This window comes from Pongo abelii, chromosome 8 (genome assembly GCF_028885655.2).
Source record: "Pongo abelii isolate AG06213 chromosome 8, NHGRI_mPonAbe1-v2.0_pri, whole genome shotgun sequence".
Classification (NCBI taxonomy): domain Eukaryota; kingdom Metazoa; phylum Chordata; class Mammalia; order Primates; family Hominidae; genus Pongo; species Pongo abelii.
In genome coordinates this window covers 81,015,174-81,036,066 of record NC_071993.2, presented here as the reverse complement: position 1 = coordinate 81,036,066, position 20,893 = coordinate 81,015,174, and the positions used below count along the sequence as shown (strand labels likewise).

The 20,893-nt window shown below is 37.2% G+C and overlaps 2 protein-coding genes across 13 annotated transcripts in view; one reads left to right on the top strand and one right to left on the bottom strand.

The window, feature by feature from the left end:
- The window catches only part of JMJD1C (jumonji domain containing 1C), a 362,577-nt gene that overhangs the window by 38,787 nt on the left and 302,897 nt on the right, over nt 1-20,893 (bottom strand). For 9 of the 12 annotated variants that reach the window (XM_009245568.4, XM_063727630.1, XM_054522543.2 and 6 more), the window contains 7 exons: nt 13,851-13,956; nt 11,186-11,310; nt 9,532-9,675; nt 9,242-9,434; nt 7,457-9,135; nt 3,056-3,228; nt 588-2,794 (listed from right to left, as the gene is read on the bottom strand). In XM_009245568.4, coding sequence (XP_009243843.2) covers nt 588-2,794; nt 3,056-3,228; nt 7,457-9,135; nt 9,242-9,434; nt 9,532-9,675; nt 11,186-11,310; nt 13,851-13,857 — 4,528 coding nt within the window. In that variant the 5' untranslated portion in view covers nt 13,858-13,956. Of the gene's footprint in view, nt 1-587; nt 2,795-3,055; nt 3,229-7,456; nt 9,136-9,241; nt 9,435-9,527; nt 9,676-11,185; nt 11,311-13,850; nt 13,957-20,893 lie in introns of those variants that run through there. The other 3 variants (XM_054522542.2, XM_054522546.2, XM_009245571.4) reach the window with 3 other exon arrangements.
- LOC103891684 (deoxyribonuclease TATDN1-like) lies at nt 16,212-17,079 on the top strand. The gene has a single exon (XM_063727633.1). It carries the CDS (start codon nt 16,567-16,569, stop codon nt 17,023-17,025), a length of 459 nt encoding a protein of 152 aa, XP_063583703.1. The 5' UTR covers nt 16,212-16,566; the 3' UTR covers nt 17,026-17,079.

Sequence of the window (20,893 nt, the reverse complement as noted above, 5' to 3'; positions counted from 1 at the left end):
TGAAAGTTGTTATGCAGCACATGACTGTACTATGCTATTTTATATAAGGGATGTGCACATCTGTGAATTTTGGTATCCGTGGGGGCGTCCTGGAACCAATCCCCCACAGGTATACCCAGGGACAACTGTAACTGTCTTCTAGAAATTTGCCTCAAAATATGTATATGTGAGCAGAATTTCTTTTCTGACTACATCTAGTTAGAGGTAAGTATCTTAGCTGATATTACGAATCCACTTTTGGTGTGACAGCCATAACTGCATTTTGACAATTCTTAGAAATGGCCAAAATTACGAGTAACTACTAAATTCCACGTTAAATTATGCAAATTACCTACAATGACTGTCAGGTAAAATATATATTTCTACAAGTCTTTTAAAAATGGAGGAATAAGTGTTCTCTCATTTCCTCTTAAAGGGTACTTACTTGTGAAATGTAGAAATGAGATCAATGAGCATATACATAAAGCTAAGGCATGCAAATGAAGACAAAGGATGCCTTTAAGCTCACTGATCTTTAAAGCAGCACACTAATATAGCTAAAACATTCAGCCCATTTTACCTGAGATAAAGCAAAGTAACTGACTTACTATTACTGTTGCTTTGCAACTTCAGTTTACTTTTTTCTTTGGCACTCCTGCTGAGAACTCCATTGGGTTTCAAATCTTCTTCTATTTCACCTTTTCTCTTTTGCAAATCATTTTGCTTCTTTTTGTAAGTTGGCTTAGGTTGTCTTTTAGTCCTTTGCTCTGACTTGCTTTCACTTTCATCTGAGTCTCCACTTTCAGAGCCAGATTCATAAGTTCTTTTGGCTTTTCTCCTATTGACTTTATCATCTTTTACATATTTATCAACTATGATCTTACTATCTACACTATTTTGTATATCACTAGATGTAGAGGCTATTAAGTTGACAGAACATGGCTTAATAATTTCTGATACAGAATTCCCTGAATTTTCCATTTTATTAGTATTTTTATCTTCTTCTGAATGTCTGGTGAGCCAGGCCTTTTTCAGTTTAGTATGGTAGTTTGGTTGACTTGTCTGGGAAGCTTGCCCATTTCCTACAGAGTTTGCTTTGTTAATTGTACTACAGATTACAGTGCTATCCAGAGGAAGGGAGGCTGAAAGTGTCTGATTTTTTATAGCATTAGGTTCAGTCTCACTGACATTACTACTTTTATACTGAGCTGCGGCCAATGCTGCCTTGTGCTTTTTTAAATGGATAAAATCAGTTGTGCCTGAGAACCCAGAACTGGGTTGAACAACACTTCCTGTCTTATTACTGGCTAATGTAACTGGTGCTGTGGTGCTGACCTTGCATTCTTGTTTTTGAGCCACTGGCTGACTGACACTTTTTGAAGATACACATTCTGATGATGTAGAGGCCAAAATGGTATTTGATAAAGAGGAAATTACTTCTGAACCACCCCAGCTGGAAACACTGGTAGTATCGGCAGCAGATGTGATTATATCCGTTTTGGTATTACACATCGTATTTACAGCAGACATGACTGAACTGGGAACACTGCCCTGTGAGACAGCCTGAAAGTTTTTTTCAGATTTTGTGTGAACACTGTCTGAATTCACATTTGGCAAAATGATTCTTCCAGTTTCTCCGGCTTCTGCTAGTTTGAGGCAATCTGTTTTATGTGCCCCAGCTGAAGATCTTTCACTAACTTGATCTTTAGAAGCTAACTGCATTGCTGGCATACTATCAGTTTTTGTACTAGAAGATGGACGCACAATGACAGATGCCATAGCAGCCTGTAACTTTCCGCTGCTTTTCTCCACATGCCATTCAGTTTTCTCTTTGCTGAGGTTATTATTAGGTCTCCACATCTCTGTCAAACTCTGTTCTGAAGTACTCTTAAAATTTGCCTGAGAGTCTTTTGGCTCAGGTATTAGAGTTGGAGGCTTCTGTGATTCTTGAACTTTACCACCAGCATTTACTGGCATCACTGGAGTTAAAGTTGGAGGGGAAAGGCTACTATAGCTGCCTTCCTTTCTTTCCAGGCTGTGATGGATTGGTGGGTGAAATACTGGTGCTCTATGTAATGCAGGCATACTGCGGAGTGTATTTGTAGAAGAAACTGTCAAATGGGTAGGACTCCTGCAATCATTTCTGAAGGTTGTTACTGAGTGAGATGCAATTTGATGCGGAAGATGTTCTGGTATCTTGCCTACTAAACCTTCACTTTCTGGTTGGTGTTTAATCAAAGGTGGAGGCTTTGAAAGAGATGTTATAAATGAAGTCAGAGTTTGAGGATTAGCTGCTGCCGCTGCAAGGGCATTACTCTGTTTATCACCGTAAATATTTGAAACTTCTTTGGATGGGTATGATCTTGGTGGTTCATTGACCACACTATTAGACAATGTAGTGAAATAGTTACTTTGGGGTAAACTCTGAGGCACTGAGTGCTTCATTTTATAAAGATCTGATACTGAGCGTTCTACATCCATATCTTGTTTGATGATATGGCTTTTAGGACTGGAAGATGATGATGCCACTCTGGAATAATTCTCTCTCTCACCCTCAAGTCCCTTGATTTTAGTTGTAAAGGGAGCAACATCAATACTTTCTTGAAGAATTCGACGGTGTTCCTCTTTGTATTTGTTTAACCTCTCTCCAGTCTCCTGGGGTGGCCTCTGTAATTGATTTAATACTGGATCCACAAAATGCCTATGTAAGTGACAATCTTTTCCAGTCTGTGACCTATTTAGATCCAGGTCATTTTTGGCTGATGTGGATGCAACAGACCGTAATGGTTCCATAAAAGCTTTCCTTTCTAATTCTCTGTAAAGAAAATACACAAATATTTCTGTAACCACTTTTTCCTGCAAAATACAAAGATAGCTTCTATGCAATATCATTCTATTATGAACGTAAAAGACATCTTTGCATGTACTCTAATACTATAATAAATTTGAAGAAATATCAAAACAGAACAAAGCCTAATCTTAAGATATGTGTTAACTTAAAATTAACTGTTTAAAAGGCGAATTAAGAAAAATTATGAACAAGGTATTTATAATTTTTAAGCACTGGTGAACTTACTCCTTATGATGATCTACTAAAGTTTTTGTCAATGGTGGACTGGAATGGGCTGTAATTTTAAGAGGCCGATGAGGCTCTGCACTGGAAGGTCTGACAGGAATGTGACTAAGTAATCCAATACCATCTGCTGAGGTCACAGGGGTGGGCTGATGTAGCCAAGGACTGGGAGAATTCTATTAACAAAACAAAACGAAACAAAAAACCTAGATTTCAGTTACTAGAAAAAGCTAAACACCGTGTCACAGTAGAACTGGGTATGATCTTGGTGGTTTATTAGTTCATTCAAACAGCAGTTTCTTTGGGAAACTTGTAACTTTTTCTAAATACATCTTATGAGAAATATTCAGACAAATAATAACATAATTAAACAGATTTTTCCATATCATAAAGTTATCAGTATTAAATAATTTATTGTCATCTTACTAAAAACAGATCTTGAAATCAGTGCCTTTAATTTACTATAAATGCCATGTACAGAACCTAGCTTATATGATTTCCTGATTCTAACAGCAAAAGAATATATATTGCTAACAGTAAAAACAGAATATTATTCCTAAAACACATTTCATCAGAAATAGAAATTATAACCAAATTCATTTGTCAATTTTTGTCATCAAAAAAATTAACTTTTCCAATGTAACAATTTACTGACAATTGGCAGATAATTACATTTCAAAACCCAAATGCACTCCCCATTTCACTCTAAGCTATAAACAAGGTTGTACCATTAAGCTTGGAGGTGTAGAGGTCTAATAAAGTTAATTTTATACATCAATATGCTGCCTGTCTCATAACTGAATATAAGGTGACAGCAACCTCTTCATCGAGACATACAGCTATCTGACTACATGCTTAAGGATTTTTCTATATTCTGACTGACATCCTTCCAGAACATGTTTTATGAATTTGTTAATAGGATGATAGTCAAATAGCAGGAAAATACAACCTCCTTTGTATTTTCTCTAATTTATTCCGTAACAAAGGGAATACATTTTACTTCTCAAAATAATGCAAAAGCAGTATGTCACACCAAAAATATACTGCTATGAGATTAAAAACATACACTATAGCCATAAACCCCACATAAGAGAAAAATACATAAATATACACATAAGGATCAAATATGTGTCTCAAACGGCCTCAGTTCTATAAGATCCAGAAATCTTAAACAGCAATCCATTATGGCAATGACAACAAAGTTTTGCTCTATAAAATGCCATTCAAAATTATTTAATAACAGTGTCTTATGCTTGTATTGTTTCTTCACTTTTGGTCAATAGTAGGGGGTAAGACTTTTTTATTTTTTGCTCAAAATGTTATTCAAATTTACTCCTTTATGTTGTAATTTTATATAACAAATAAAAATCCGATACACTTGTTTTTAGTTTAACACATTTATGACCAGTTAATAAAATATTTTATGTACTTATAAACACGGAGGCTAGACAGTCATGGTCTAAGTCCATATACATGTGACACATACTGAGTACTGCTCCTTTCCAAGCCATTTTTAAGTTACTTAAATCTGTTTTCAAGACTTTGGATGTTAAGGAAAAAGACACAAATCTGTTAGCCAGCTCTTGGCTCTCCTGTGTTCCTCTAGCTAGCTTATCTTTGTGCAGCTGCAGCTACATTAATGACATGAGATTGAAGGGTCAGAATAAACATGTGAGTGCAACAATAAAAATAGAAACCTTGAATTAATAATCTGAGTGCAGTAGGGCACTTGGGTCACCAGGCCTGCTTTCTATTCTGGTAAAGAGGATAATATAGTGATTAGTGATTCTTCACTGAGTTTGACTATGTAACATACAGGTTCTAGTATGACTCCCATCTACCGCAAGAGCAACGGCACCCTCCAAAATGGTAATGGGAAGCTTGTGATCAATGGCAGCATAATTCTGGAACTGAGATCTTGTCAACCTCAAATGTGGTGATGCTGGTGCAGAATAAACTGTGGGGATCATTGGTGAGACTTCATTAAAGGCCAAAGGTCATATGAAAGTAGAGCCAAAAGGAGTCCACGTTTGCAACAGGAATAAACCACAGGAAACATCTTTCAAAACTGGTAGACCTTATGCAAATGCATCATCAACCACTTGGTGCCTCTTATCATCAAAGTTCACCCATCACATGGTTGGGCATGGTGGCTCATGCCTGTAATCCCAGCACTTTGAGAGGCCGAGGCAGGCGGATCACTTGAGGTCAGGAGTTCGAGACCAGCCTGGCCAGCATAGTGAAACCTCATCTCTACTAAAAATACAAAAAAATTAGCCAGGTGTGGTGTTGCACACCTGTAGTCCCAGCTACTTGGGAGGCTGAGGCAGGAGAATCACTTGAACCTGGGAGGCAGAGGTTGCACTGAGCCAAGATTGCATCACTGTACTGTAGCCTGGCAACAGAGGGAGACTCCAACTCAAAAAAAAAAAAAAAAAGTTTATCTATCACAACTTGGGTATGATAAAAAGACTCATGGCCACAGTCTACCCAAAACATAATGACTCCTCTCACAAACTTTTGGCATGATGAACAGCATGCTTTTATCTACTGGCATCACTAATGTTATATGTAAAAAATATCCCTGAGTGAAAGAGAAAGTCACTAAAATTGTCTTCTAAATCACCACCCCCAACTGTAATCTCACTTAACTTCAGAAAGCTGTCAAAAAAGATGACCTTAAGGTGTTAAAAACACCCATGTGAGGCAGAGGTTGCAGTGAGCCGAGATCGCACCACTGTACTATAGCTTGGGCGACAGAGCAAGACCCCGTCTCAAAAAAAAAAAAAAAACCCACAAAAAAACAAAAAACCACCCATGTTCACTGTAGCATTATTCACCACAGCCAAGAGGTGAAAGCAACCCAAATGTCCACTGACAGGTGAATGGAGAAAGAAAATAGGGCACATACACACAGTGGAATATTATACAGCCTTAAATAAGAAGAAAATCATGTCACATGTTGCAACATGGATGAACCTCAAGAATATTGTAGTAAGCTAAATAAGCCAGTAACAAAAGAATAAATATTCTATCATTCTACTCACAGAAAGTATCTAAAGTCATGAAAACCATAGAAACAGAAGAAAGGTGGTTGCCAAAGGCTGGCAGGGAAAGGGAGTTAGTGTTTAATGGCTATAGTTTCAGTTTTACAAGATGAAAAAGTTCTAGAGACCTGCTGCACAACAATGTGAACACACTTAACACTACTGAACTGTACACTTAAAAATGTTTAAGATGGCACATTTAATATTATGTATGTGTGTGTTTTTTAACCACAAAAACAAACAAGGTGTTAAAAAGAGATTCTAGGGGATACTTGATGAGCATCCTAGGATGTACAAAGGACAAGGTTGTCTCCTGGGAGTTTAAAAGTGATACCAATTTTTCCATTTTTTATACTGGGGCTCGTATTGCTCTCAACAACCATTTTTTAGTGTAAAAATGAATTTGCTATAGAAACCACATAGCTCATGAATGAACAGCAGCCTTACACCACTACCTTTAGCAATACTGTGTTAGGCAGACAGAATCTCAGCTGCAGCTTTACCCTCAAATACTGGGAATCTGCAACCTTGAGCACCCTTAAGGGAACAAGGGGGTTAAATAGTCAAACATTGTACTATACCATTAATATACAAACATACATCTGGAGAATACAACAATTTGTTTTTAAGAATAATTTGATAATATATATCAAAAGCCTTACAATTTTATAAAAATTTTAGAAATTTCACTTCTGGGAATTTGGCTGAGCAAAATAATTATGTATAATTTGTATTATATATAATTATTGCATAATTATAATTATGTATAATAATAACTTTTATACCAAAAATTAGCCGGGTGCGGTGGCTCACGCCTGTAATCCCAGCACTTTGGGAGGCCAACACAGATGGATCACAAGGTCAGGAGTTCAAGACCAGCCTGACCAACATGGCAAAACCCCGTCTTTACTAAAAATACAAAAATTTGCTGGGCATGGTGGCAGGCACCTGTAATCCCAGCTACTCAGGAGGCTGAGGCAGAAGAATCGCTTGAACCTGGGAGGCAGAGGTTGCAGTCACCCAAGATCATGTCACTGCATCTAGCCTAAGCAACAGAATGAGACTCCATCTCAAAAAATAAAAAGAAAAAGAAAATATACCAAAAATTTAAATCTATAATAAATAAATATTACAATCTAAAAAGTTTTACTTCTTTAAACTAACTCTTTTTATAAATAGGCTTTTCTGAGGTTTCACCTCCCACTCTTGAGGTTACTAAGTATATGGAAAAACAACCGAAAAATTCTCACATATTTTATAATAGGAAATAACCTAAAAAATAGATGGAATATTGAAAAAGCATCTGTACATGTTCATTAATATATATTGGTATGTGGCAAACCACAATGTAACTTACCCTCCTTAATGAAGCTTCAGCATTAACTGCATTTTCTGGGTGAACCCACTTAGAAGAAGGCAAACCAAGTCCTGAGTATGCATGTGTTCCATTTGGATACTGCCAAATAATTGGATAAAGTCCAAGCTGATTATATGAAGCGGAAGGATGGGCTTGTCCAAGAAGATGAGGTGACTGGTGCTGTAACAACTGTTGTTGTTGCTGGTGTGCTAGTGCTAAGTGGCTCAAGCTGCTGGCATGAGCACTCTCTAGTCGTGGGTGGCCACCAAGTAAGGAGGCAGTAGGCACTCCAGGTAACACAGTGGGAAGTAAATGAGGGTGATGAACAGCATGGTGTGGACCACTAGTCAGAGGATGAGTGTTAATGGTAGGTAATGGAGTTTGACTAGATGATCCGGCTAGTAAATGGGGTGCAGGAGTTAAGGCAGGATGATGGGTACCTGGATTTAAACAGGTTCTATGAGATGAGGAGTGAAGAGGAAAAGGATGCTGGCTTAGGAAAGGTGAAATATGATTAGCTCCTGTTTCTGACCCAATAAGTGCAGGATCTCTGTAAACTGTAAAATGCTCATTTTTATCAATGATAAGAGGACTCTTTGTAGTTTCTAATGTACTGCTTCGAGTAGGAATTGGATGAAAACTGCATCTTGATAGCTCATGTTCTATCTTATTTGCCAGTCTTCTTTCACCAGTAGCTTGGCTGTTCACATAAGTGGCCTTAGACTTTACAGAATCAGGAGAATGAGTTATTTTGGGTTTCACAACTTCAGGTGATGGGCTGGATTTTATCTTGTGAGTATCTACTGAAGTATTAAGTTTAGATTTTATAGTCTCTGGAGGTGGACTTCGCTTATGCAGCTTATCTTCCATGACAGAAACTGCACTTAAAGGAGAAATGTAAGAGACATACTTCTCTTTTTCCATGTTCAAGTGATCATTTCCTGAAGAAGCATTTGTAACACTTGATTGGGTTAGATCCACTTTAACTACATCACTGACCCAGCTCTGGTCAGAATCTTGTTTTGCTGTTTCCAAGAATTTTGCATTTGCAATAGAGTGTTTTGAATCACTAACATTAGGATCCATTTTCTGAAGTGTCTGAAGGCCAAAGGTACTTGAGTTTTCCTGAGCCACCTTTTCTAAATTAGTGTCATTTGTAATATCAATAACACATTTTGGTGTGGGTGGTCTGGACACAAACTTCTCCTTTGGTAGCAATTCCATGGTATGTGTTTTATCCATATTGCATTCCTGAGGAAGTAAATCATTAGAATTATGATCAGAAACTGTGGATTGTTCTGACGAATGGATAATCATATCTTCTTGAAGCTGAGTGTCAACAGACTTCCGCTTCTCTGCTTCTTCATGTTTTTTATCTTCCTGTATTTGATCCCAGGGAGGCTGGCTATCTTTTAGGGTCTCTTCTCTTGCCTTCTCATTATTATGGGGTTTTCCTTCTTCTCCATTTATTTTTGAAGTATTTTTATTTTTCAATTCATTCTCTGGCTTCTGTTCTGAGGAATTATCTATTATTCTCTTATTTGAATTTTCTGAGTCACTGCTCTCAGAAAAGTCTGAAACATTGTCAGTTCGAAGTCTTTTCATATTTAGTTTCTTTTCATCCTCCTCAGGTTTCCTTCTTTTATTCATCAAGTGTTTGTTTTTACCTTTAGGATTTTCTGTAGGATTAAAGAAAGAACAGTCTTATTTTTCATACTAAATAAGCATATTTTAAAATGTATTTTTATTTGTTTTCATTCCCTTAAAAAAAAAAGTGGGTCCTACCTCCTCGTGATATATAATCATATTTTTCCTCTTTCATCTTCTCTTCATCTGGTATACTGCTATCTGAGCCCTTCCTCTTATTTGGACGGATACTTCTTTGTTGCTGTTGCTGGTGCGTATTCTGTTTTGGTACAGCAGCTTGGGAGTTCATTGCTGGTCTGGGACTATTTGCTTGGGCACGTGTATAATGGCTCTAAAAATAACCAATTAACAGTAATTGTTTACTACCTGGTTTCTACTAGCCTAAGGAAAAATATTTTACAGAAATTCATCCCTAATAACATACATACGTGAACAGCGTTGACGTTTTGACTGGCACGAGACCTGCGTCGTGATGTAATGCCAATATTTTCACCTTTTAACAAAGAGTGAACAACATCATCTAGAAAGGTCATTTGAACCATAGAAGGATCGACATTCTGTGGTTCTAGTACCTAATCCATGATACAAAACAAAAACAAAAATTAAATAGAATGAGCTAATCAAATATTTGGTATAATTTCTTTACTCAGTAGAAATGTTTAGAAATCAGCTTGGGATCCCTAATTTATAAGATGCTGTTATAATAATTTATTTTATTCACTTAAGACAAAATTACCTTTTTAACCTTCTGAAACTCACCATTTCAACTGCTAACCAAGAATTAAAAACTAAATATATTTACTGCAAGTACATCTTGAAAAACAACGGTATCAAGAATATAGATGCCAACAATTTTTAAATTATTTATTTAAAAATAGAAAGTAATTTTCAAAAAGCAGTTGTAAAATAAAACTCAGAGGTAGACTTTAGGGAGAAGAAAAAGACAAAAATTGTGCAAATGAATAATTTTTAAAATGTGGTTAAAACTATTTTAACAATTCAAGGCAGTTTTGTGCTTTTTTGAGAGGTAAAAGTTTGTCACTGTTTTAGGGAAAAAATCAAATGCAATGAAACAGTAACACTTATTTAGCATTTTAACTACATTTTAACCAAAGTATTTGAATTGTGTATAACGGCGCTCTATCAGATAATCTCCACAATCTAATCAGGCAGGAAGGTATAAATATCGATTTTTTCTACATAAACAACAGCTTTAAAAATGAGTATTTTTTGTATTAAGTTAAAAAAAAATTTGAAATCTCAAGACTTTCAGACTGGTACTTAAAACTCCATAGGAGCTGGGCGTGGTGGCTCACGCCTGTAATCCCAGCACTTTGGGAGGCCGAGGTGGGCAGATCATGAGGTCAGGAGATTGAGACCATCCTGGCTAACATGGTGAAACCCCATATCTACTAAAAATACAAAAAAATTAGCCAGATGTGGTGGCAGGAGCCTGTAGTCACAGCTACTTGGGAAGTTGAGGCAGGAGAATGGTGTGAACCCAGGTGGTGGAGCTTACAGTGAGCCGAGATCATGCCACTGCACTCCAGCCTGGGCGACAGAGCGAGACTCCAACTCAAAAAAAAAACAAAAACAAAAACAAAAACAAAAAAAACTCCACAGGAAACTTGTAATCCTTAAGATTCACCATAAAACTTAATTGAGCATACCAACACTGACATTTGATGTGAGAAGAACTGTAGTGTGTGTTTAAGTTTTCACTGATGAAAAGAAATGATTTGGGAAATATTTTTATTACTGGAGAGACAGAAAAACTGAAACTCTGAGAAAGAAAATTTTAGCTGATCTAAGGATTTAAAAAAGACTAATCAATTAAAAGAGTTTAATGCCTCTATTTTAGGAACTGATTTTATCAGTGTTGAAATAAATTGAGCATTGCTGTCTCCCTATGACCTGAAATGACCTCTATGTAATATCAGATACATTTAAACTTACTAGAATTACACGACTAAAAACCCTAGAGATAAAAATTATTTAGTATCAAATTGTTGATGTATTTTGGGGGGCATGGATGATTTGAACTTTTAAAATCTCTACAAAAATATTAGTGGAACTATTTACCTGATCATTCATAACGATCATGGTGCGGGTGAAGAGATCATGATGAGTAATTATGCCAGTAAACCACTGGGTGGCAGAGTCTTGTCTATATACTCTCACTCTGTATCCATTTAAGGAATAAGGACCTTAAAAAAAACACAAGAAACAGAAACATCTTAAATGGAGACATCTTCATTTAATAACTGCCTTTTAGAAGAAACATGAGCTAGTGTATAATAGTAATATATCCAACTATCAGTTTTCAAAAAAATGTTTTAGAAGTAAATATCCTTTCAAATGAATCATTCTGAATTTACTATATACACTGCACTAGACCTACATACTTCCTGATTCAATAGAAATAAAGTACTTTAAGAGAGAAGGAAGGTTTCTAGGATCACGAGTTAATAAGAGAACAGTTCAAAATGCAAAGTTATGGTAGTGTAGAATGTAGTAAGGTTATGAAGCTACTTAGTAAGACTGCAGTAGATGACTACACGGTTGAAACAGAAAGATTAACTTGCAACTTGATGTTTGAGTCTTCTAGTTGCCAAAACTTTACCATAAACAACTATAAATTTTGATTTGCTATCACAGCCAGAAAAAGCTGCTAAAAGTCTTAAAAAAGAGATTGGCTAAGTGAATTTATACATATAGCACTAAAAATTTTTAATGAAATATGGTACACTTTTGTGTTAAACTCACTTTTTCAAAGGATATTCTTGTATAGATATCCATTAGAAAATAATAAAAAATATTAAACATATTTATCTGCAGATGTTCAGATATGCCTAACAAAACAAGTCACTCTACAGAAGAGGATACTGAAATGAAAACGATCTTTAATTCACAGGTATTAAAATGGTATCAAATACTGTAACAAAGAACTGTAAGGGAAAAAACTGCTGTACCTTAATAATTTACAAAGTGCTTTCAAAATTTTCAAGTGCTTATTTAATTCTCTCTCCTAAGTATTGTTAGCCCTTTTACAAAAATCAAGAAAGTGAGAGGTTGACAGATTAGGTAAAATTTTAAGTCAAAGATCTGGGACTGAATTTATTTTTCTGATATTCCTTCTTCTACAGTTGTAACAGATTCAACAATCCTTTGCCAGCTTTAAATGTATATATATAAATCAATGAACTGTAGAAAGTGTTCCATATGACCTGTAAATTAAATACGTTCATCTAGAGAAAAGTGAAGATGTTGACTGGCCATAATTTAAGGGAGGTGATGCGTAAACACTGTTTAGTAGCCATATCAATTACATAAACTTCAGTCTTTTCTAACTATTGAAGAATAAGACTTCATATTATTTTTTCTAAATAATATAGGACATGCTTATAGAGTAACTCCAAATATGATCGGTTTTCAATTCCCATTAACAAACAGTTTACACTGGTTTGTTCCCACTACTTAACATAGCTTAGAGTCAGCCTCACATAATTCTGCATAGAATGAATAGGGACTATACTGCCCCTTAATCTTTTCTCCTCTAAGGATACAATGCAGAAACAAAATATTATTTTTTAAAAATTTGCCTGGTTTCTTCAACAAATAAATTGCAAGGAAAGGGAAAAAAAGAGCAACAATGGGGATGTACCAAATAATCACAATGTGTGGACCTTTTCTGAATCTCTTAATTTTTAAAAAATAAATCAAACCTGTTAAAATCTTCGACATTTATGAGACAAATGAAAACTTGAAATACCTAGTATTTTTAATTTAAAAACTATTACTTTTTTCAGAATAATGTTCCAGCATTGTTTTGTTTAAAAAAATGGATAGAATAGGGTGATGTCTGAAATTTGATAGAAGGGGGTATGGATAGCGCAGGATCAGCCAAGATTTGATAGTTGTTGGGGCTGGGAGAGAGGTGAATGAAAGTTCACTGAAATATTCTGTTTTTGTATGTGTTTGAAATTCTCCACAGAAAAGTGTAAAGAATATTTAGCCTAGGAAGAATTAAATATGTAGACAATCCACTACTGTACATACCCATATAAAGCAAACAGCTTTGGGATTCTCTCTTGATGCTTAACGGCATGGAAGTTGACAGTTGAGATAAATATGGGAATTTAACAACAAAATTCCATTCACAAAGACATTCGACAACAGTTCATGCCATATTGTCTCACTTTCCATTCAATTTCCAAAAAGCTTGTATTTACAATACATGATTTTACTGACAGAAATGGGAATTGCTAAAAATTGTCAAACCCCACTGGTTTGAAGGTCACACATTGTAACATACTCAACAAAGGAAACAAGACCAGTAAATTTCTGAAAAAGGTGCACTGAAATAGGCCACTTTACCAGATACAAAGAACATTCTTCAAAGGAAATCAATTGTGGCTGCGGGCAACCCTCTACTGCAAACAATACTTCCTTCTCCAGGAAAGACACACCTAAAGAATTCCATAATATGCAGTTTTCTGTGAACAAAACACCTGTGTGGCTGTAATTTCATGACAAGCATTCAGTTCAAATAAAGTTAATACACTTGTGAAATTATCAACTTTCTATCAAAATTATTATCACTCTGCTATTATTTTCCTGGATGTATATAACTCAAAATATTGGACTGGGCCTTCTATTTATATTGCACACAATTGAATAACCAAAAACAAATATGATAAGTTGCCTAGATCCAAAAAAATTTAATGCATAACTTCAAAATAGTTACCTTGCATAAAAATCTCCTGAACCTTTTGTTCCTTTACCCAGACTTTCACTTCCTCGTGAAGCTGCGGGTTGTCCCTGAGAACTGGGTTTAGGCTGTCTATGTCGTCCTAGAATTATAGATTAAAAGAAAGGTCCATGTTACGCTCTCCTACCATTAATGTTACCGACTTTCCCTCCTATACGTTCTAAGGACTGAAGAAAATTCCTTTGATCTAAATGTACGCAAAAACACAAATTCATGAGTTATAGTTCATTGGCAATTGTGTAACAAAAGAGCATAAGAAATTAATCTGTGGTAAGATTTGACCCTTGACAACAATGTCCTAAAGTCAAAATCTGAAATTAATGTGTTTTCTAACTTTTAAAGTATAGCCTTATTCAAGTCATCTTTTTAAGGGATTTACTATTGGAAGCAATATACAAATCAAATAACATCAGGTAATTTAAAAGGTGTTGGCGAAAGAACTGAGGTGAACATCTGAATGACAATAGATACATACACAGAGGACTTACTGACCTTCCCATAATACTTAACCTCTAGAGTTTGAAACTATTCTGTCCTGATTTAAATGTCATCAAATTCAGTTCTACTCAGTCATCTGACCAGTAATTTTGCTACTAAAAATTTTAATTCTTGAAACTAGCGCCAAAGCATCCAGACAATTAAAATTACATTATTGATGGTATTACTCTCATAACAGGGTGGATCTAGACATAGAAACAACCGATTCTCTCTCACTGGAGATGTGAATCATACAGTCACGTGATTTCCCACAATTTGCTGGTCTCCCACTGGACTCTTGACATTCTGTTCTCTCTCTCTCTCTCTCAAAGTACCTCTGCTGCTCCTGCATTTGAGATCAGCTGCAGGAACACTAGAGTAGCTGGGAAGAATAACAAACCAGCACTGTCAAATGGCAACTATTTTAAAAGTGAACAGGCAGGGCCGGGCGCGGTGGCTCACACCTGTAATCCCAGCACTTTGGGAGGCTGAGGCGGGCGGATCACAAGGTCAGGAGATCAAGACCATCCTGGCTAACACGGTGAAACCCCATCTCTACTAAAAATACAAAAAAAAAAAAAAATTAGCTGGGCGTGGTGGTGGGCACCTGTAGTCTCAGCTACTCAGGAGGCTGAGGCAGGAGAATGGTGTGAACCCAGGAGGTGGCACTTGCAATGGACCGAGATCACCCCACTGCACTCCAGCCTGGGCGACAGAGTGAGACTCCGTCTTAAAAAAAAAAAAAAAAGTGGACAGGCAGATCATGGAAACCAGTGAATAGAAAAGAGCTAAACTAAGTGAACTATATCTGATGAATAAAAAACAATTTGGCAACTTTGAAAAGCCAAAAGGTGGGTGAAGTGTAAAAAATAAAAAAGGACCCCTAATCAAGTAGGTCATACTTCACTCTTCTTCAGTGTCTATCCAGGTAAAGTGTTTCCTTCTCATACTGCTTTTTAAGGCACTACTCTGTATTTTTAGAATAGTATTGTGGTAAATATTCTATCTGATATGTACTTAAACATAGTGAAAGCCAACAGACCAAAGTAAGGGCCTTTAAATTAATTATGTTCCTTGGAAAATATATAGAAGTACTGCTTTATAGCAGAAGAAAATACCAGAATGAAAAACTGTCATACAAATAAGTAGGCAAAATCTGTCATTTTGGGAGAAAAAAATGGGCATTAACATGTCTTTCTTTACTTTGCAAAGAAACTTTCTAGCAATCTCTTTTCTCTGCACCCCCTCAATAATACAGTACACACTTAGAAAGTCCTATCAGACTGTAACCCCCTTAATGCACACCAGCTGTTGACAGTCTAGTCTATAACAAACAGAACATAGGAAACTTTTTTTTTTTTTGAGACGAAGTTTTGCTCTTGTTGCCCAGACTGGAGTGCAATGGTACGATCTCGGCTTACTGCAACATCCGCCTCTCAGGTTCAAGCAATTCTCCTGTCTCAGCCTCCCAAGTAGCTGGGGTTACAGGAGCATGCCACCATGCCTGGCTAATTTTTGTATTTTTAGTAGAGATGGGGTTTCATCATATTGGTTAGGCTGGTCTCGAACTCCTCACTCAAGTGATCCACCTGCCTCGACCTCCCAAAGTGTTGGTACTACAGGCGTGAGCCACCACACCCGGCCCATAGAAAACTATTTTACAAGGAAAACCATTACTGAAAATTTTCAGACATCTCTGACAGCAAGTTCTTTTAAAATTTTTCTCACTTTAAAACTTCCCATACATAGCGCTTCCGCCGGGGAGGTCCCCCATCCACAGTCATGAGTCATTTCAAGTTTATCGATATTGTTATCAACTTGACTGACCCCACGTTCAGAGGAATTTATAGGGGGGTTCAAAAGCATCAAGATAATTTACAGCATGTAATAGGGAGAGCTGTCAAGATTGGTGTTAAAAAGTTTATGATTACAGGTGGAAATCTACAAGACAGTAAAGATGCACTGCATTTGGCACAAACAAATCATATGTTTTTCAGCACAGTTGGATGTCATCCTACAAGATGTGGTGAATTTGAAAAGAATAACCCTGATCTTTACTTAAAGAGTGCTAAATCTTGCTGAAAACAATAAAGGGAAAGTTGTGGCAATAGGAGAATGTGGACTTGATTTTGACTGACTGCAGTTTTGTCCCAAAGATACTCAACTCAAATATTGTTAAAAACAGTTTGAACTGTCAGAACAAACAAAATTACCAATGTTTCTTCATTGTCGAAACTCACATGCTGAATTTTTGGACATAATTAAAAGAAATAGAGATCGGTGTGTAGGGGGAGTGGTGCACTCATTTGATGGTACCAAGGAAGCAGCAGCTGCTTTGATTGACTTGGATCTTTATATAGGATTTAATGGTTGCTCACTGAAAACTGAAACTAATTTGGAAGTTCTGAAGTCAATTCCTAGTGAAAAATTAATGATTGAGACAAATGCACCTTGGTGTGGAGTCAAAAGTACACATGCTGGATCAAAATATATAAAAACTGCATTTCCTACCAAAAAGAAGTGGGAAAGTGGGCACTGCTTAAAAGACAGAAATGAACTCTGCCATGTAATTCAAATATTGGAGATAACGTCAGCAGTGAGAGACGAGGATCCACTGGAATCAGCCAATACACTATATAACAATACTATGAAAGTATTTTTTCCTGGAATATAATTGGTATATGTCTTCCACTTTCCATCATGTATGTAAAATTTCATAGTAAAACTTACCGATAGTTTCAATAAAGAAATTATCTGCAAAAAAAAAAAAAAAAAAAACCAACCAAACAAAAAAAACTTCCATACCTAACCATCCATATACCTTTTCCATAATATAGGGAATTATAAACTGTTTTTTCTGTGCTTTTTTTTTTTTTTTTTTTTCTGAGATAGTCTCACTCTCCCAAGCCTGTAGTGTACTGGGCACGATCTTGACTCACTGGAATCTTCGCCTCCCAAGTTCAAGCAATTCTCCTGCCTCAGCTTCCTGAGTAGCTGGGATTACAGGCGCATACCACTATGCACAACTAGTTTTTTTATTTTTAGTAGAGACGGGGTTTCACCATGTTGACCAGGCTGGTCTCAAACTCCTGGACTCAAGCGATCTGCCCACCTTGGCTTCCCAAAGTGCAGGGATTACAGGCGTTGAGCCATCGCGCCTGGCTATAAACTGTTTTTAAAGAAGCATTGCCAACACCTTGCAGACAAGTACACTTTATAAAACCAGTTGACTGTGTTGAAATTTTACAACTTAGAACTCATTTATTTATATCTTATTTATTCAACAGGTTAAAATAATGGGCTATAAAACCAGTTGCCTATGTTGAAATTTTATAAGTTATAACTACTAGGATATATAATCTATTTCTTCAACATTTATTTATAAATATTTTTTGTTTTGTTTTCTTTTGAGATGGAGTCTCACTCTGTCACCCAGGCTGCAATGCAGTGGTGCAATCTCGGTTCACTGCAACCTCCGCCTCCCGGGTTCAAGAGATTCTCCTGCCTCAGCCTCCTGAGTACCTGGGATTACAGGTGCCCACCACCACGCCCAGCTAATTTTTGTATTTTTAGTAGAGATGGGGTTTCGCCACGTTGGTCAGGCTGGTCTCGAACTCCTGACCTCTTGATCCGCCCGCGTCAGCCTCCCAATGGGATTACAGGCATGAGCCTCCGCGCCCAGCCTTATAAATATTTTTTCAACAGGTTAAAATCATGGGCTCTATTTCCAAGATCATTAAACAATATATAAATATTTTTCCAACAATAAACCATTAATTATCTAGTGGAAATAGCATACCATTAAAAACTGTTAAATTGAGTCCCTTTACTGATAATGACTTTATGTAGGTTCAAACTCTGGTCTCTCAATCTCCTCATCTATAAAGCAGTTACTAATATTTCCCTCTTTTTCTATCTTAATAAATGTTTTAATAAGATTTTTTCTTATGTACAAAAATTAGCTTTCTTAAAACATCTAATTCTGTATTATGACATTTGAGCACTGAATGATGTGAACCTGGTTAATTAAAACCCACAAAAAGTATCCCAACGCACTGCCTGATTTATGACAGGCATTGTTGTTGCTGAATTCCTCCCCCTCGTCTACATATAGTACTTTGTAAGTTACAGGGATTTCTGTTACATCATCATTCCCATTTTAAAGAGGATTGTTAAATGTTAAATGAGCAAATCTTGAAACAAAGCCAAATAGTTTTTTTATATATATATTTACTGACTTGAATAATTTTGTAAAGGTGCTAAATGTTAGATACAAGTCAACAAGGCTGACTTACAGATAAGAGAAATTAAGGGTCTGGAATTAAAAACTAGCTATGAATATCCACTATCTTTCACAGAATTTAAAAGGTCTTCAGCCGTGCCTTGAGCTCGTGTGAGATTAAAAATCCACTTAATGGGCCGGGCGCGGTGGCTCACACCTATAATCCCAGCACTTTGGGAGGCTGAGGCGGGTGGATCACGAGGTCAGGAGATCGAGACCATCCTGGCCAACATGGTAAAACCCCATCTCTACTAAAAATACAAAAACTAGCTGGGTGTGGTGGCGGGCGCCTGTAATCCCAGCTACCAGGGAGGCTGAGGCAGGAGAATCGCTTGACCCCAGGAGGCAGAGGTTGCAGTGAGCCAAGATTGCACCACTGCACTCCAGCCTAGGGACAGAGCGAGACTCTGTCTCAAAAAAAAAAAAAAAAAAAGAAAAGAAAAGAAAAAAATCCACTTAACGGCACAGTCTTCACATTTCACACTTTAAAGACAGTAACTATAAGTAGTTACCTATATATAGTTTTTATCTTGAATAACTAATACCTATTAATTTTTCAAAAACAAGTCACCTAGCTAATTGAAGAGACAGGACCCTCTGTGAACCTCTCCTCCTATGTAAACTGTATCCTATTTGAGCTACTAGTTATAACCTCCAGCAAATGACAAATGGAAAAAAATCAGTTCACTAAGATCTGCTTTATTAGAAACCTATACAGAACACAGAAAAAGTTCAAAAAACATCTTAAATGAGGTTTGGGAGTACATCGTTCACTTGTGTGTTGTTCCTCCTTTTGCAAAGATAGACATGAACTCTAATTGAACATTAGTGAGACACCTTAATGTACTGATACACAAAAATAGCTAACATAAGGCCAGGCACAGTAGCTCACACCTATAATCCCAGCACTTTGGGAGGCCGAGGCAGGTGGATCACCTGAGATTAGGGGTTCGACCTGGCCAACATGGTGAAACCCCGTCTCTACTAAAAATACAAAAATTAGCCAGGTGTAGTGACATGCGCCTGTGAATCCCAGCTACTGGGGAGGCCAAGGCTGGAGAATCACTTGAACCCGGGAGGCAGAGGATGCAGTGAGCTGAGATGGCGCCATTGCACTCCAGCCTGGGCAGCAAGAGCGAGACTCCATCTCCAAAAAAAAAAAAAAAGCTAACCTAAAGGTGCATTTACTATGGCAGACACTGTGCTGGGTGCCTTCCATATGGTATCAATTGTAACAACTTTGTGAGCTGAAATACATAGTATGTTCAGAGAGGCACATGGTTACAAGCAGGAAGTGACAGAGCTGATATCTGAACCTAGTTCTGTGACTTCCAGGGCTCAGGTTCTTCTCCCCCACCACCCCTTCCCTCCACATACACTCTCTTTCTCATTAGCACAATCAAAAGAAATGAAAGTTTACTATTATTGCCTTTTAAAATTTGACACATTTCTTTATATGTAAGGTGTAAAAGGCAACATTATCTTATAAAGTGAGGCTGACTCAAAAGCAAAGAACTGAAGGACAATGGGTGGAAGATACCTTTCTATAAACTTCTAACACTGGTTATGTGACATTCCATATATAGAAATAGTCAAATACTCATCAAAGAGAGGAGACTTAGGGTGGCAAACTCATGCAATCTTATAATCAGAAAGTGTAAAAGAGAAGAAACCTCACTTTGGTGATGTACCTTAGTCACGATCTACAAATACCCAAATGCTGTTTTTTTCTAGGTTAACACTGTGCTGAATGACTGTTTGGATGATCAAAATAAAGGTATTTTTTCACGTGTACAGGAGGGGGTAATGGGGCCCGGTGCGGTGGCTCACACCTATAATCCCAGCACTTCAGGAGGCCAAGGTGGGAGGATCCCTTGAGTCCAGGAATTGGAGACCAGCCTGAGCAACATGGCGAGATGCCATTGCTACAAAAAATTTAAATATTAGCCAGGCATGGTGGGGTGCGCACCTGTAGTCCCAACCACTCGGGAGGCTGAGATGGGAGGATCACTTGAGCCCAGAAATTCAAGGCAGCAGTAAGCTATAATCGTGCCACTGCACTTCAGCCTGGGCGACAAAGCACGACCCTGTTTCAAAAAAAAAAAAAAAAGAGAAGGACATGATGGAGTAAAAGGTTGAAATCAGGCAGGGTGTGGTGGCTCATGCCTGTAATCCCAGCACTTTGGGAAGCCGAGGCAGGTGGATCACCTGAGGTCATGAGTTCGAGACCAGCCTAACCAACATGGTGAAACCAAACCTC